Source organism: Microtus pennsylvanicus, chromosome 5, assembly GCF_037038515.1.
Source record: "Microtus pennsylvanicus isolate mMicPen1 chromosome 5, mMicPen1.hap1, whole genome shotgun sequence".
Classification (NCBI taxonomy): Eukaryota; Metazoa; Chordata; class Mammalia; order Rodentia; family Cricetidae; genus Microtus; species Microtus pennsylvanicus.
Window position 1 is genome coordinate 72343951 of NC_134583.1, and position 17874 is coordinate 72361824.

Here is a 17874-nt window from a genome sequence, read left to right on the forward strand (position 1 = left end):
CTCTTTTCTGTGGCCTTCTCTCCCAAAACTAGGAGGACTTCCACTGCAGTTGCCAAAGATGCCACAGAGCCTGTTGCTATGGCAGGGCTCCCATTACTGGATTGATATTTACCTTTTTTTAGAGAGGAGAGCATCAATATTTCATGTGAAAAGAAGTACAGACGGGACGCGGAGGGTGGCTTTTGTTCTGCAGTGCCAGCTCTGTCCAAAAGCAAATGGCGGCATGGCTCCTTACTGTTTCTGACTGTAGTTCGTTTTGGCATGTGAAAATATTTCACTTCCCCAAACTCAGAAACGGGGCCTTTTGTGTTCTTTGGCCCCGTTTCAAGAACTTCGTTGATGGTTGAGGAAACTCTCCGGCTCCATTTTTCTCTTAATATGGCAATGCCTTTTTTCACTTTGGCACTCTTTGCAAGGAATTAGAGAGAGACGATTGTGGTTCAGGCAAAACAAGTCTCAGCTCATTGGGAATGTCTCCTGAACATCCCACTTAGGAGAGACGTTAAGGGGGCGTCTATCTGATTGCTATGAGCATGACCGTGTGCTAGAGTCTAGACTGGCCCACCTGTAGCCTCTAGTCCATATCTGACCTTCCATCTGTTTTTGTAAATAAAGTTTTATCAGAACACAGCCATGCCTGTTCATGGGTATAGAGTCTATTGCTGATTTCATTCTGTACTGAAGGAGTTGCCTGCTTGGCCTAGAGGCCACAGGGGAAGGGAAGCCAGACATATTTGCTTCCCAGTTCTTCCCAGTGAGACTTAGTGGTAGAATACTTATTCTGAGGTAACAGGAAGTATTTGGGAAGAGGGTGCTTATAAGCACCAAGCGAGGTGAGGCCACAAGGGACCAGAAATAGAGACAGCTAAGCTGACTTCCGCTGTCTTTCTTTCGGGAGGAGTTTGCCTCTGTGAAAATGAGGCTTTGGTTTTGCCAGACCAAGCAGAGAGGAGCATTAGGTCTTGCCATTTCTCTGTGGTTTTGGTGGAAAGGAATTTATTAGAATTACAAGCTATTTTACAAGTTATTACCCAACTCCAAGCAACTCTGGGTCCCCTTTTCATTTGCTGGTGTCCGTATGTGCTTACTGCACACCTGCCTTGGCCAAATACTGTTAGGTTTGCACACTGTGGCAATAGTGGGCACAAGCCGTGGAGCTGAGATTAGTGTGGGACTCAGGAGCGGGATGGTTGGCGGTGAAGGAGACAAAGGAAAGAAGGGCAAGAACCTCCCGGGGGCTGGAAGGCCCATCCATAGATGGTGTGTGTTGGGGGAACTTATCTGCAGAAGGGACAGGCCAGCTGAGGTGGGTTGCCTTGAGCCAGCCGTGGGGCCGGGTGGGAAAGGGCTGAAGCTGCTCAGTTCTCTTCCGCCCGGTCTCTAGGTCCTGGATCTTGATCTGTGTGTCAACAGTCATTTTCTCATGAGCTTACGATAACTTCTAGAACACAAGGCCGAGGTGTCTCGTTAGCTGTTATCTCTGTATTGTCTGTGATTCTTACTGGCCTTGGCTGGTTGGCTCTGCTGTTCCTCTTCTGGGAACCTCAAGGCCCTCTATGCAGTCACTTTCCTGAGAGATTCAAAAAGAGTTCCTGATTATCTGGTTATAGGACACAGTTTCCCCTAACCGGTTTCAAAACCCTCCAGACCTCTCCTATGGCAAGGGAAAGCTAAGACCTTGTGGTGGATTGAGGACTCATTGTTCTAAGTGAACAATCTAATTAGTTCTAACACACTGATCGAGAAGATGCTTGTTAAACAGAGCACTGAAATCTCATAGCAAGAACACTTTATAAATGATTGAAAACCAAGACATTTCAAGACAGTTACCTTGGCCAGAATGCTAGGCCCAGCTAATCTAAGTACCTTCCCTCACCCCAAGATCCAAGTGGATCTTTTAAGGTCATTTATTGATTTTTTTCCCCCTAAATATTTATCGTGCATCCGCCATGACCCGACACTGCAGCCGCCACCACGATGAGGTCAGTGGTCAAAGGGGCTGATGCACGGAGAAGACTTGAGCAGCATCCGGTTTCTTCTGCTTTGGGTACCACAGAACATAAAGCCTCTGGCTGCTGGCTCCCATATAGAGCTGTTGACATTTTGTGGTCCAAACCAGAGCAGGAGGATATTTGAAGCAGCAAACATTTCTTGATGTATCTTACAGGAGACTAAATATTATGGTGGTGTTCATAAACAGCGAAGAGGAAGGAGCTTGCACTTTCGTTGTTTACGTTTCTTTTGCATCCTGTGTTCGCTTTCTCCTCCTGCCTCCATCCATCGCTCTCACTTCTTCCATCTCCTTTCCAACCAACTCCTCATGTGTCCTACATCCCTAGACACCATGTCCAATGGCGAAATGGATGCTGATGACATCAGTCTCATGAGCCTGGATACATTGTGGTCTCAGTCCCCATGCAGCAGGTCCTTCTTCACCCTGGCCTCTCCGCTCCTTAGTCCCATCCCTCCATTCACCATAGCCATCCTTGACTCTGTCAGGGCTATACTCTAGACCTTGCCGTCATTCATAGCCTTCTGTAATATAGATTCTAAACATTTCAATCTTGGTTCACTTGGCAGGTAACTATGGACATAGATTGTGCATTTATAAGCCCTGGGTTCAGAAAGGTCTGTGCTCTGAGAGCATTGTCCCAGTTTGATCCTTGAATTTGTGTCTTGTCTTTGATACCCAGTGGGACAATGGTGTGCGTGTTGAGTAGAGCCTTGGCTCAGGTGATTCTTCCTCCTCAGGATAGTTCCTGGTCTTCCCACTACCCTCTACAGGGACCTCTGACCCTGCCTGTTCCCTTCTTCTTTGTCTATGTAGTATTTGTAAGTAGACCTCACGCCTGGAAGAGGCACGGGCACAGGATCACTGTCACATGTCACAGATCTTAGCACAGACAGTTATACAGGGCTTTCAGTGACAGACTCAGGGTGTGTTCTGTGGGTCACCAGGCAAGGAAAACTTCTATTCTGATCCAGGTACCCAACGTAGAAGCATAGAAGTGGTAATGGCAAAGCCCATGAAGTCTTCCATCATCTATGGGTTGCGCCTTGGAAAGCAGAGATGCCAGACTTTTCTTCTCCACCCCCGTTGGGACAGTGTGCAGGTTACAGAGCTGTGTGGCAATGTGCTGGGTTGGGAAGCCAACTGGGTCTCTGCGCTTGCTGATCTGGGAATTTCTTTGTTCTTTCCAAAACAAATACAAACTATTAAGATATGGGGGAGAGTATGTAGAAAAAAGGAAAGAGCCTCTGAAGAAGGGATCACGTTTTATCTCATATTGCCCTGTAGATGCTATACAGGGCATCAGCAAAGCTTTGACGCAGCTGCTCCACAGCCATGCTTCTACCTCTCTTGCTGGTCACGTGTCTGGAACACTCTCACTTGCCTTTAGACAAGTCTTAGATGGTACATCCCCCTCCCCTGACTTCCTAGCCCCCTCTACTTTCCTCTTTCTGGGTGTGGGAGATGGACAGGTCCTCCTCCTGCATAGTTTTGAAGAAAATGAAAGGCTGACAAACTGTTTCCAGAAGGCATGTTGAATCACTCAGTTGAGTTGCAGCCAGTGGCTACAACATTAGCCTTTGAAGAAAGCTTCAGCCAACAAGAGGCCCTGCCTGCAAGCCCCAGCCCTAAACAGGAGTGTGTCAGGCAGCTTGGCAAACACAGTAAAACTGCAGACTCAGCAGCAAAAACTTTTTTTTTTTTTTTTTTTTTTTTGCGACTGAGGAACCTGCTGTACTTCTCAAAGGAGAGAAAGAAGTGATTGACTTGACTCATTAGACTTAAAAAAAAATTGGCAACTCTTCCTTCATTTTGGCTTCTTGGTTTATTTTATTGCTGTTCGCCTCAAGTTTCAGGGAATGAGGTGAGTCCCCAAGCTGGTAGCGGCTGCTGAGCTAGTGAAAGGGTTTTTTGCTGTCCTCGCGGGAGGATGACTGGTCACACCACAACCTCACGATGTCCAGATGTCGCTCCTCTTGATGCTTCAGGAGTTGGCAAGGATCTTTAGACCGCCTTGGGAGTTGTGTGCAATTTAAGTTCCCCCATTACCTTTCCGATTTTCCTTGTTTAACTACTGCTAATGGAATTTTCAGCAACGGCCACATCTGGAAAGAGCCCTCGTCATTGTAACGGACTAGACTGAACGCCCTTAGTTTTGGAGACGGTATAAGGTCCAGAGAAATCAATCAAGTAACAGACTGAGTCAATTGAGGACCCAGTGCCAGGGAGATGGCTTAGTGGGTGAAGACATATGTTGCACAAGCCTGATGTCCACATGTGGTTCCAGAACCCCTATAAAAGGAAGGAGAGAATTGACTCCACAAAGATGTCCTCTGACCAACACACATGTGCTATTGCACACACACAGGACTCAACCCAAACCCAGATGTCTGCTTCTCCTGTGAGCATGGAACATACTGGAGAGCGTGCGTGCCTGTGAGTGTGTTTGCCTGATTTTCTCTGCGGCACCAGCTGGTTTGATATTGGAGCACAAGCCCTTGATGAGCAGCCATCACCATAAAGTGTTGCTTAGCGCAGGCTCAGCTTTCCTGCCCTGAGAAGTTCTGGCAGTTAGGGTTCATCCTTTGATCAGTAATGAAACCTCCAGCACATGGTGCCTTGAAGCCATGGCCAGGCTTACCAGGGCTTGGATGAGGATAAGACAGACTTCCCCAAAGATACTGTGGGATAACAAGCAAGGGCACCTTTACCTATGAACCACTAGCTCAGCTCGTGTCGGCTGGCCCATCTGATTGTTGTATTTTAAAATTTCCTTGTGTTGGGGATAGAACACAAGATCTTGGCATGTGCTGAGCTCCACTTACATTCTCTTATATGGTTATTATTATTATTATTATTGTTTTTATTTTTTCTTTTCTTCTTTCTTTTTTGGTTTTTCAAGACAAGGTTTCTCTGTACCTTTGGAGCCTGTCCTAGAACTAGCTCTTGTAGACCAGGCTGGCCTCAAACTCACAAAGATCCACCTGCCTCTGCCTCCCGAGTGTTAGGATTAAAGGCGTGCACCACCACCGCCCAGCTATTATTGTTTTTCAAGACAAGATTTCTCTGTGTAGCCCTGGCTGTCCTGAATCTCCCTCTATAGACCAGGCTGGCCTCGAACTCAGAGATCCTCCTGCCTCTGCCTCCCGAGAGCTAGGATTAAATGATATGCCACTACCTCCTGGCTTACATCATGGTTCTTTAACTTCTCTCTCATTGCTCTGTTCGGTTACACTGGCTCTTGTCCCCTCCCTCTGTGCACAAATCAGTTCTTCCCTTGCTGGTTGGTGTGACCTGAGCATCTGCCTGCTGGACTGGTGGGCTGGTGGGAACACTTGGAGTAGATCTACCGCCCAGACTTAGGAGAGAGGAGTGTTGAACTCACACATGCATACCCCAGCCCATTGGGTGCGAGCCTGCCCTATGCTCATTGTAAACAATCCCTGAGCCACGAAGCGGGAGGAGGCACTTGTGTGAGGTGAACCAGCAGTGAGCTTGTCTGCTGTGACCGGGCTCCACTCAGTCACCTGTGCCTTGACTAAGCTGAGACACATGTCACAGGCCAGATCTTGTGGGACCTTTCCTAGGGATAGAACTCAGGTTATCAGCCTTAGTGGCGGTTGTTTTTACCGGATGCGCCATCTTACTGGCCCTCTTTGTCATGTGGCTACCAGGCATCTTCTTGTCTTTGTGTGATATCTGGAGTGGTGGTGATGGTCTGGTGACCATGAGCATACTGAAATTGACAGAGTAGAGGGATGCTCCTGGGTCTTAATGTTGTCCTTCAGCCTCTGAAGCCTGGGCACAGTGGACAAGCCCACTCCTAGCTCACCTCACAAAGTGCTTCTTCTTATTCCCAGGCTTGGTACAACTCTGGTCCCGGACACATGGCTGTGTCCACTTTGGATTCAGCCTTTTCTTCCTTGCATGTCAGTCAGGCAGAGATTCTTGCCGTATGGCTCTGTGCTTGGCATTGTAGACAATCTGTGCCCAGTTGCCTACAGCAAGGGAATGGACTCCGTTTGCATTTACTCTTGGGCCCCAGTGCTTCATCCATGCTCTGCCCATCAGACAGGAAGCCTGGAGAGCTGGACTGGATACATTGGTCTTATGTCAGGCTCTGGGAAGACAATTTGTTGAGACTATTCCTTTTCAGGTAGGCAGCGTGCCCTGAAAGCAAAGCTTGTAGGCCTGCTTTTGTGATGCTATAATTGAATTAGCTAGAACCATGCTGTGGACCAAGCCCTTGACCTACTTCACAGTTAGCATCCAGTTTGTGACTATTTAGTAATTTGTGTGGACATGGTAAGCTTGTAGTCTATGTCCAGGGCCACTGACACTCCCTTGAGCTCATTCTTTACCTACTCAGGTGACAGTGTGCCTATTACTTGGGCATTATGGATTCTTTTATTGTTGTTGTTGTTGTTGTTGTTGTTGTGTGTGTGTGCCTGTGCATATGTGTGCAAGTGTGTCCGTGGAGATGAGAGGACAGCTTTAAGGTGCAGTTCTTGTCTTTTCACCTTGTTGAAGGTCCCTCTTGTTCCTGCCACTGCCCTGTATATAGTTATCCAGGCTAACTGGTCCATGAGCCGCTGGCAGCATCTCCTGTTTCCGTCTCTCATCTCAAAGTAGGAGTGCTGGGGTTACAGATCTGTAACGCCACGTGTGACTTTGTATGAGGTTTCTAGGTGTGGAACTCAGGTCATCTGGCTGCCTGGCTGTGCCATCTTCCCGGCCTCCAGGAATTCTTCTCTTTCCCAGGTTACTTTCTTATTGATGCTGAGGATACCCTTTAGCGTCCGGCAGTGCCCTGAAGATACGGTACTTATACATCTTCCTGCTTCAAACTCTTCTCTTCTGCTGGCCTCGTAGGCTACTGTTGCTCTCCAGCCTGGTGAGAACTCAACTGCGAGAGACTCACTGGGCAATGTCCCTCATCCTAGAAGGACTTGCGTTTTGACCTAGCATAAGCTTCTGGCCCTCCTGTTAGAGGCTGAGGGCTCCTTCTTGGCTTCATGATATGGAGCCTCAGAGCTGTGTTTTCCCGTCTCATGACTTTATTATTCCCACAGGCTACATGTCCGTGCCTCCCCAGCAGTGAGGTCAGTGGGAGAGATGGATCCCTTTTTTCCCCTCAATCTTTGCAACTATCAGGATGGATGCTTGTACTGTTTACTGCTTAGGGGAGCTTAGATTTGTAGGATTGGGGGTGGGGTATGGGGAGTGTCTGTCAGGAGAGGAGCTGGTCTCCTGGATGGCCTGGGACTGACTGATGCTGCTTCAAAGGGAACCCTAGACAGAGCGTCTACAGCCAGGAGCTTGGAGACAGCTTTGATGTGGGCACAGAGGAAGCAGCCTGCGGACACGGAGCAGGGACCCTGAAGTGTGGCGGAGCGCCTGTAGGTCAAGGCTGCGGCACTGCTGCGCCTTCCGGCCATGTATATTTCCTCCCCTCTGTCCCCCCAAGAGTGTGGCTGTCTAGACAGGGATAGAATTAAAAGCTCAATTACTGAGCAGGAATTTGGCCAGCAAAGGCTATAGCTACCGAGCAGACAGGCCTGAGTGAGGATTGTGGCTGAGAATCAGCCCCATTTGGATCTGAATAAGGCTAAGGAGTCTGAGGCTCAAAGCCAGCCAGCACCTGCAGGGAGCAAGGGCCAAAAGGGCCCCTTAAGGCAACTTGACCTCACGGAGCCATAAATCTGGCCTGGCCGCCAGCTCGGCACCACCTCACTCTCCCTTGTAGGGACTTCAGCCTATAATTGGAGTCCAGCAATTAGAATTCCTGCCTGATGGGGATGGAGGCTCAAGCCTGGAGGCTGGTTCTCAAGCTTAATCAGGCTTTTCATGGCTGAGAAAAGTGCCTCCATCCTGAACCTCAGTTTCCATAGCCATAAAATGGTGTGTGGGGGTGTTAGGTCCCCAAGTCATCCGAGTGCCCTGTAAGAACTTGGCCATCTGGCAGGGAAAGGTTTAATCCTTTCCTATAAATTGAGGATTTGGACTATGATACCCTGCTCCTTACCCTGCCATTATGTGTCTGCCTGTTTAGTATTGTGTTTATAGTCACCCTTCATGATTTATAACATATATTTAAAGAGATATGGCCATTGGGACTTCCCACTTGGACAGATAGGAGAGGGTGGTGACATGGGCTTTCCTATGGGTTCTCACCATTAGTGTTCCTCTTGTCCAAGCCCATGGTCACCTCGGTGACAGTGGATGAGTCCACTGATCTTGAGCTTGGCATGTCTTCTGAGTACTCTATGACATAGACGCCTCTATCTCCTTCCATCGTAGAGGTCCCTACCATCTGTCCACACAACTTCCCCTGAAACATTTGTCTCTTTCCCAGCATCCTCTGGGCCTGAGCTCAGACTTTGGAACAGAAGAGCCAGACTGAGTGGTCATTAGGTCCCTGTTGTCTTAAGGGCCTTAAGGCTTAAAGCCTGCTTCTGGCACCCCTCTTCTCAGGCAGAGGCAGTGGTTGGGGTGTGGCGCAAGACAAATGCTGATAATGATTCTCAGTGGAGCTTACCTCCGACCTGATATAGTCCCCACTGTGTAGCTGGGCCCACCCTTCCAAGTTAAGTTCGACCATCTGTGTAGACTGCTTCCTTGGATGTCCAGGCTTCCAGCCCTGGCCACCCCTTTTGCCTGCCCTTCAGTTATCCCTGAAGCCTCAAAGACAGGACTTTCAGCCACTCCTGGGCCCCCAAGGAACGGCGCTGTCCTGGTGGGCCTCTTCCAGTGTGGCCGAGCAAGCACACATCAGCAGCCAGACTCTGCCTCACCCTGCCGTGATTGCTGAGGTCATTCTTGGCAGAATTTGCTGGCAGGGACTGTTGGCGCCCACCCAGGGTAAACACGTCGCGCTGAGCTTGCTATGTGCCATTGGATGCTGAGTGGATCTGTTTAGGGAATGCCATAGGCTCTGGCCTCAGGTGACCTTAAAGTGAAAGGGTCAAAGACTGGGTGGAACTGTGTCTGAAAAGGTGGCATACACTAGCTTGTCATAGCACAGTTGCTGGAATCCTTCATTGAATTTTCAGGGACTTTAATACTGGCGAATAGCTGATGCTCAGCTGATAACACCAGCCAAGCAGGCTGTTTCCAGAGAGCAGGTCAGGCTCCTGATCTATGGGGTTCTCACAAGAGATCACTGAGATTGGTGGACTGTCTTATTTCCACTTCTCAGATGAGGAGTTCATGCTTGTAAACTCACGCAGAATTTCAGTTCGGCAGTGTGGCCTCTGCCTGTGCCACCGATGGCTGGTGTTCAGTGGGGCTGCATGCTATCCGAGAGTCAAGGGGTGTGGCTTCTCGGGCTCCTTGCTGGTGAGAATTTGCACTCTCTCTTTCTGCATGAGTTTTTTTTTTTAATCTAGTATTGACCTTACTCCTCTGTCTGTCTTGTCTGTCTGTCTCAGTATGTGTGTGTGTGAGCACATGTGCGTGGCTTTGTGTGTGTGTGTGTGTGTGTGTGTGTGTGTATGTGTAGAATCTGTGCTGGACTATGTAGTGCTGGAGGGTAGATGAGTCAGGTTAAACCTTGGTTCTGTCACAAGTCACCCAGGTCCCTGGAGCTTCCCTTGTCTGCTGAACAATTGTCCCAATTCATCAGCAGCTCAATTGTCTTTGTAGAGGGGATGCTAAAGTCACTGGTCTCTCTACCTGTCCCATCTCCACCCACACTGGGTCCTTTTTTTTTTTTTTAAAGCTTATTCTTTTTCAAGGCGAATTAATGTAAAGAGTTCCCCTTAGCAGGCAGCGGGACCAGCTCTTACAGAAGTCTATGAGCAACACGCGGGATTGCTGGGCTACGTGGAAGAAAGAACGCAGGGCCTGGGGCCTTGTTAGTGAATGAAGGCAGCCTCTATGGACTTTCCTCAGCCCATCAACCTCTGTAGCCTTTGGAGGGTCCTGTGTTGTTATGAGGAGTTATGTAGGGCTCATAATTCTGCCCATTAACGAGAGGGCATGGGAAATGCGGCTTCTTCTGCTGCATCCTCCGTCTGCCCAGGCTGGGAGCGTAGACACCTTCCCAAGGCCGGCAGGAGAGATAACCCAACACTTGGGTCCCAAGTGCTGCCAGCCTCTCCTGCTTGTCCTGTGCCTCACCACCACTGGGACACACAAGGAAGTCAGTGTGAGTTCCTGCCCTCAGGGCTCCTCATATCCCAGGCCTCAGGAAGGCTATGTCTGTGGGAAGTAGGCTCTAGATTCCTTGCTTCCTCTAAAACACCTGGGCTCAGGATTCCTGTCTGGAATCTTCAGCCTAGGTTGTCTTCTGGTGTCCTCTGTCAAGCTGTGTGGATAGCTCCAAGATGTGAGACCGAGAAATGGTCTCTCACGTTTCCCCATTTTCCTTGCTATGGGTGTCTTCTGTTTTGTTGGGTCCCTGATGGCCTGTGGTGTGTGGATTATGGCCGGAGCTTGAGAGAGCGGTGTTAGCGCTGATGAGCTCATCCCCCTAGGAGCTGGGACAGCTCTGCAGCCCCTGCATCTGCATTATCCAGCATGCCAAGCTGCAGTGCTGCAACGTCTGCCTTTGTGCTTGCAGGGAAAGCTGCCAGTCCTGCTGCTTGGCCGTTCCTCGGAGCTACGACCGGGAGAGTTTGTGGTAGCCATCGGAAGCCCCTTTTCTCTTCAAAACACGGTCACCACCGGGATTGTCAGCACCACCCAGCGAGGCGGCAAAGAGCTGGGGCTCCGGAACTCTGATATGGACTACATTCAGACGGACGCCATCATCAATGTGAGCCCTCTGCTCCCTCTACCTACTGGGGTGGGGACAAGCTTTTGTCAGAGGAAGTTAGCTATTGTTCCCAAACTTGCTTGTAGTCTCCACGAATTCTCGGAACTAGAATAAGTACATGGAGTGTAGTCCTAGCGGGGGTGTGCGGGTGGTGGTGATGGTGGCGACCCACTTGGGGCTGAACAGAGTTGAACTATGGGGTCCTGAAGCAAGCAGGTAGCTGGTCTCATCCGAGGAGGAGGTGAGAAGGGGTTAGCTTCTCACAGTGGGCCTGGACCTAAATGATCTCATTATGTCAGATCCCAAGCTTTGTGAAAACGGTCATGATCCTTTTTGTAAGCCAAGTAAATATTAGGGGAGCAGAGAATCTTGGGGAAGAGCCCTGCCAGCTGCTTCAGCTCAGAGATTTGAATCTGCTGGGCGGAGACATCGGTTACATGACGGTGTGAGACAGACCTGACCTTTCCCTTTTGGTTCTGTTTCAGTATGGAAACTCTGGCGGCCCGTTAGTAAACCTGGTAAGGCCTTTCAATACCTGTGCTGTATTTGTTCTGTCTTGGAGCATGCTACTTTCTCTGCTTTCTCTTTGGACATGAGCTTGTCAGAACACGTGATGTAATTAAGTTTATAGGGGGCTCTCTGGAGTGTACCATATATATCTCTGTACCTCGCCCCAGCAGCCCTTTCTGGAAGCAGTAAGGCCAGAGGACACTCCACACACAGGTGGACACCATGAAATTCTAGGCAGAAAGGGGACTGAAGGTCCCTGCAGTGAGGCTGGCTGCATAAAGGTGCCTTTGGTCTCGAGGGTAGCTGAGTGGAAATGAGCTGGCCTGGCTTGTCTCCATGCCAAGAACTCTCTCTGAATGCCTATGGGTATGATGGGGAGCCACCGCTTGCTCACAAAAATCTCCCTTAACCTAGACTTTAATACCTCAGCATAAAACTGAAGGTCACAGCATGCCAGCACTTGGGAGTTGTTTAAGAGAGTATAAAATTGAGGCCACCCAGTGATACTTCTTGGGAAGTGTCATTGTCAGGAGCTGCTGTCTGTGACGTACAACAGGAGCAATTTGTGTTGACCGTTCTTAAGGTCCCTCTTTTCAGTACAATAGTAGGTCACCAGAAACTTCTCAGGAAAGAGCCACATCCTCGCTCATCCCCACCATACCCTGGGGCAGCTGTGGGGAGTAAACCCTGAGGGTCCATGCTCAACTCAGCATCTACGGTCAAATCAGGGTCGTACGTGGAGATAGTGAAGGGTGGACACATTCTTCCTGTGAAAAGAGCAAATCCGGTGGATTTGAACATCATCTGTACACGCAGTGAAGCAGTCTGAAAACTCCTACCTGGAGCTTCTGTTTATCCTTTCAGAACTGAGTGTGGTCGGCACTACACAAGTGCCCTAATGTCTCTCCCCTCCTTACCTCCAGGCCTCCTCCTTGCAGCCCCCCCACTAGATTCTCAGATGTAGCCAAAATACTCTCCCTGCCATATGTCTATGTATATGAGCATTTGCATGTATGGTTCTAAGTGTGAGAGGGTGGCTGGGGGGGTGTTGTCTGTGTGCGTATGTATGTGTGCCTGGGGAGGACCAGGGCTGATGAAGGTTCGAGGCAGGGTCTCTCAGTCGAACCCAGAGCTAGATGCTATGGCTAGTTGTACTAGCCAGCTTTCTCCTGGGATCCCGCCTCTGCCTCTGAGGCTGGAATTATAGGCAAGCCGCCACACACACCCAACATACACATGGGTTCTGGGGATCCTAACTCCTAGTTTCACATGGGCCTGGTAAGCTCTTTAACTATCATGTCATCTTCTCAGCCCACACTTCTTCTTCTTCTTTTTATTGTTTTAATTGTACACATTTGTAGGGTAGAGTACGCAATGACCAGTGAAGATAGCATCTTCTCCTCAACCTTGTTTTTGGAGACTAGGTCTCAAACCATAGCTCAGGCTGGCCAGGATCTCAGCGCGATCCTATCTCAGCTGCTCTTGAATGCTGGAATGACAGGTGCGAGGCGCCACGCCTGGCAACACATTTCAGAGACTTCTGTCACATGGCGCGTCTGCTCATCTTCCTGCCTATACCTGCCTCTGACCCTCCCGGGTTCAGTGAGCTGTGCTTGCTTTGCAGGATGGCGAGGTGATTGGGATTAACACATTGAAGGTGACGGCGGGCATCTCCTTTGCAATTCCATCCGATAAGATAAAAAAGTTCCTGACAGAATCCCACGACCGACAGGCCAAAGGTAACCAGGTCCAGGCATCCTGGGGACCTTTGCAGGTTCAGTCCTGAGACTTAGCTGCCCCCTGAGGACTTGGGAAAGGGGAAGATGACAGTCCCTGAGACCAGTCCTCTCAAGAGTCAATGTATGTTACCAGGGTGGTGGTGGTAGAGACTGAACAAAGAGAATTCGCATTCTAGATACCCACAGGGGTTAGGAACGAAGGGCAAGCTCAAATTTTTGACCATTTCTGAAGCAAGAGACATTCCTAAAATCCCAGGCCAGGACTGAACCACAGTCTTTGGGTGCCCTCCTCTGGCTCATGTTACAAACTGGAGCCTTGGAACTCTGGCTCCTGTGTCCCAATACTTCCACCAACTGGACTGACTTTTTGTGCCTTTGTTGCCACACCAGGGAAAGCCGTCACCAAGAAGAAGTATATCGGGATCCGAATGATGTCGCTCACATCTAGGTGGGTAAACAGGACCCACAATGATATAAATGTGAACGTCTGCACTGCCTTTATATAACCCTGGGCATCACAAGGCTTCATGGCTATTCTTGAAGGGAAACTATTTCCTTCAGATACCTCAGTTTCTGCTTAAAAGTCAGCCACACTGGGGAAAGGGAGGGGCCCTTGGGCTTGGGCCTCTTTGCTTTTGCATTCTGACCACCTGGAAAACCCTGCCCTCCTCCCCGAAGGCAGGCCTGAACAGCAGAAGGCTGGCTCCCTCCAGCACACTCTCCTGCCTGCCTCTGGCCACTTGTTCTGTTGAAACTCACATTCCAGGAGTGCCCCAGCGCCTGCCTGCCCCAGCCAAGAGCACCCGCCTCCCCTGCACACCGCAGCGTGGGGTGTGGTTGCAGGAATGCCAGGGCAGGCCCTGCCTCGGGGTACTGAAGACTGATGGACTTGTTTTCCTGAGTGTGGAGGTTGCTGCCTGGGGTTGCCAGGCTCGTGATGTACTACTAGAGGGGGTGGAAGGGAAACTGCAGGAAATCCAGGAAACCGAACTGACTGGCATGTCTGAGTCACTAAAGAGCAGAATGTATTGATAGTACTGTTTTACCCAGTTGTCAAAATATTAAGACATTCCATACAAGCTATGAACAATGGTACATTTCTTAGTGTTGTCAAGAACGGGACAGCTTGCTGAGCCTGAACTCACCCGGGTTGTCTTTGGGAGCCAAAGAGATGGAAGCGTGGGTAGAGGAAGCTAGGCTATAGGGTCATCTTTTGGTGTTGTTTCCCCAAGCTCCTACGCCTCTCAGCGTTCTATCCTGGGTGCTCAGTACCTTCCCCATTAGGATGAGGTTAACAGGGTGGGCGTGCCTACTGTATCATCAGGTATGGCTCAGCTGTGGCAATGACAGCCCCTGTTGTCGCAGCTGTCTTATGCTGATGGTTAGATCAGTTTCCTGCTATCATTTAGCATCTGCTGATGCTAATAGGCAGGCCATTTTAAAGGAGAATTGGGGGCCGAGGAGATGGCTCCGTGGGTAAAGTGCTTGCTGTGGTAGTATGAGGACCTAAGTTCAAATCCCTAGGACCTATGCCAAGCCAGGCATAGAAGTACATGTCTGTAGTCCTGGGGCTATTTATGTCAGGACTGGAGGTAAACGGGGAAGACTCTCCGTTGCAGACCAGCTGGCCTATGTGTGCAACAGCAAGCAAGAGACGCTGTCCCTGACGAGGTGCGAGGCGATGACTGAGGTTGTCCTCGGACCTCTGCATGTGTGCTGTGCTGTGTAAAAGCCTGTGCAAGTATGTGTCATGATCAAGTAAATCAGACGACTTGAAGTGGAGAATGAGAAGGGACTCTGGTAAGAGCTGAGTGTTGGCAGAGGAAGGCTGTGGGTGCTCGATATTAACACAAAGACTTTCCCCCTAAGCAGCAAGGCCAAAGAGCTGAAGGACCGCCACCGGGATTTCCCAGATGTACTGTCTGGAGCGTATATCATTGAAGTGATCCCCGACACCCCAGCAGAAGCGTGAGTGATAAGTCTTTCCCCTTTTTCTAATATCCACGTGGCTTGTGGGTTAGGAAGCAGTGTTTACAGCTGGCTCAGATGGCCGTGTCAGCCCACCATCTCCCACAGCCAGGGCTTCTGACTGGGTTGGACTCAGGGCTTGTCCCCAGAAGGAGGTTTCTTGCCTTGGGTCATGGCTGGGGTCATCCATATGGGAAGAGCACTCAACTGGTGGGCTGGCTGCGAGTTCCTGGGAAGCCTGGCTAGAGGGAAGGGTCTGTGGAGCAGGATGCAGATTCCCAGGGCCTGCTCTGGTTGTATTTGTGACTAGTGAAGTCATACCTGTCAACACCTATGCAAAAACAATCCAGATGACATCAAAATAGTGAAAGATGCAGTTCAGCCAAAAGTTAAACTTGTTACCTGGACCCCCGTGATGCAGTTCAGCCAAAAGTTAGGTTTGTTACCTGGACCCCTTGTGACCTCTAGAAAGCAATGTGGACTGAAGCTGCAGATATGAGCCCCAGGGGCCAGACCTGGCCCGATGCCTCGTTGTCCATGACCTGTGGGCTAACAAAAAAATAGCTTTTGCATTTTTTTCATGCTTGGGAAAAAATATCCAAATGACACTGTCTTGTGATGCTGCAAATTCTCTGAAATGCTAATGTGGACACATGTTTTATTGGACCACAGCCATGTCACCAGACGAGATGACATCTTGTCTGGAGCAATTTTTATGCTGCTGCAGCAGACTTGGATAGCTAAGACACAGCCACTAAATACTTTGGGAAGCCTGAGCTGTTTCCCTTCTGGGCCTTTGTGGAACAAGTCTGTAGCCTTAGGATAGGAGGAGGAGGGCTGTGGTAGCACAGCGACCCTGTCACGTATGAACTAAAGTTCCAGCCACAGCACAAAGGAGCCTCTCTGAATAGAGGCATCCAACATTCCCGGAGGAAGCACTTTCTGGATTATGATGTCATTTATGAGCAAACTGGCTGCGGTCACAGTACCTGGTGTTTCCTTGTCCCCTCTGAGGATAGCTGATCATAGTTCATACCAATGTCATAGGCATTTCTGCAATGGACATTGTTGTTGTAGCCCAAAGATCTTGACAGGAAATGTCACCTACTCATCACTATCTCCTCCAAACCCCTGTGTTCTGGGCTTTGGGGTTGTAATCTGTGGCCTTCTGGATAACTGGGAACAATGGTAGGGTTACCAGTGTGTTCTCCTTTGTTTTTTCAGTGGAGGGCTCAAGGAAAATGACGTTATCATCAGCATCAATGGACAGTCGGTGGTCACTGCCAATGACGTCAGTGATGTCATTAAGAAGGAAAACACCCTGAACATGGTTGTCCGCAGGGGCAATGAAGACGTTATGATTACCGTGATTCCTGAAGAAATCGACCCATAGGCAGAGGCAGGAGCCTGACTTCATATTTCCCTCAAAACTCTCCAGTGGATGACGCATGAGAACTCTGAGCTGGTGACGCAGGACATCCGGGATTTTTGTCCAACGGTTTGCTTGTTCAGGGAACAGCCCTGTCGACAGAATCCTTCTTGATAGTGTGCGGGCAAAACAAATGTAATGTTGCAGATGCGCAGGCAGAAGCCCTACCCTCTGTATGCTATGTATGCAGCGTGCTTTTCCTTACAAGCTTGGGCTGTTCCTGCTTAAGCAGTCAACATTCGTCTCTTTCCTTAGCCCATGTTGTCCGACTGATGCGGTTGACTGGATGCATAGATAAGAGGAAGGTCCTCACAGCCACGGCCTTGGACGTGGTCACACTTTCCCTCCAACTCTCAGCACCCAGAAGAAGTTCATGCCCTGGCACCATAGGTGGGTGACCCTGGCTTCTGAGATGGCCAGAGATGCCTCTTAGGAATCCTGGAACCAGGAGCACAATGACTTTGAGTTTCAGCTATTAAAGTACTTCTTCATACTTGGGTTTTGGTGTGTTTCTTTTACCAGCTGTCGGCAGTCCTTTTGAAAGGAGCCCTGATGTCAGTGGGCTCCTCATTCAGCCACTCTGTGCATGCAGGGCTGAGCTTTCAAAATCTCCCCATTGGGATTTGACAGCGTTATACCACCTTATTTGGCCACTTTGGTTCACTGAATGGCCAGTTCTGCTTTTATCTGGAGCTTGTCAAACTAAAGAGAGTCTGTTGATCTCATACGTCATGTGATCAGTCAACAGCGATTTCCCTGGGCCTCTGCTCTGTGCCAAAAGGCCTTGCATCTGTCCTGCTGTGGGTCAAGTGTGGAGGACAGCCAGAGCAGGGCAGGACAGATGCAAGCCGTCTGCTCTGTAGTCAGTCAGGTCTCCTGAAAGACAGCCAGTTTAGACCAGGACCTAGGAATGGCCTGATCTAAGTCCGCAGAATGCACAAGCTTCTGCAAACTCACTTATCCTGGGTCCAAAATAAGAGCAAGACTTCCCTCCTCCGGAATTTAGAGCAGGGCTCCCTCTGCCTGCCTTCCCACAGGTATAGCCTTCCCAGCTGCAGGGCTCCTTTTCCTGTGGAAAAGAATTACAAGGGTCTAGACAGCGGGACTCAAGAAAATTGTCGCCAGACTTTGAATTGTACACATACCTGGGTCTCCATGAGGAGAATACATGGTGTGTGAGGGAGGTGTTGTCAAGAGTCGAGGAATAACCAGCATCAACAAGACAGTCCTGGCACTGGAGAGAGGTTTCTTTGTTCAGACTGAGTTTTCTCTGTCCAGCAAGGTCCAGTTTGTACCAGGAGAGGCTGTGGAGGGCCAGATTGCAGGGTCTCTGATGTTAGGCACAGTATACATCAGTTCTGGTCTTTGCATTTGTGGTATCCGGTGGTCCTTGCATCCCAGTCCAGCCTTCTGCTCTCTACTTAGATGATGTAGGCACGTCAGGAAGGAGTTCAAGAGT

At 49.7% G+C, this 17874-nt stretch overlaps 1 protein-coding gene across 1 annotated transcript in view; it reads left to right on the forward strand.

Annotated features, from left to right (window-relative positions):
- Positions 1 to 16913, forward strand: part of Htra1 (HtrA serine peptidase 1) — a 49335-nt gene extending 32422 nt beyond the window's left edge. The window contains exons 4-9 of the mRNA XM_075972526.1: positions 10575 to 10769; positions 11255 to 11287; positions 12904 to 13018; positions 13409 to 13466; positions 14891 to 14986; positions 16211 to 16913. Of these exons, the coding sequence (XP_075828641.1) occupies positions 10575 to 10769; positions 11255 to 11287; positions 12904 to 13018; positions 13409 to 13466; positions 14891 to 14986; positions 16211 to 16379 (666 nt within the window). The 3' untranslated portion in view covers positions 16380 to 16913. The remainder of the gene's footprint in view (positions 1 to 10574; positions 10770 to 11254; positions 11288 to 12903; positions 13019 to 13408; positions 13467 to 14890; positions 14987 to 16210) is intronic.
- The last annotated feature ends 961 nt before the right edge of the window (positions 16914 to 17874 follow it).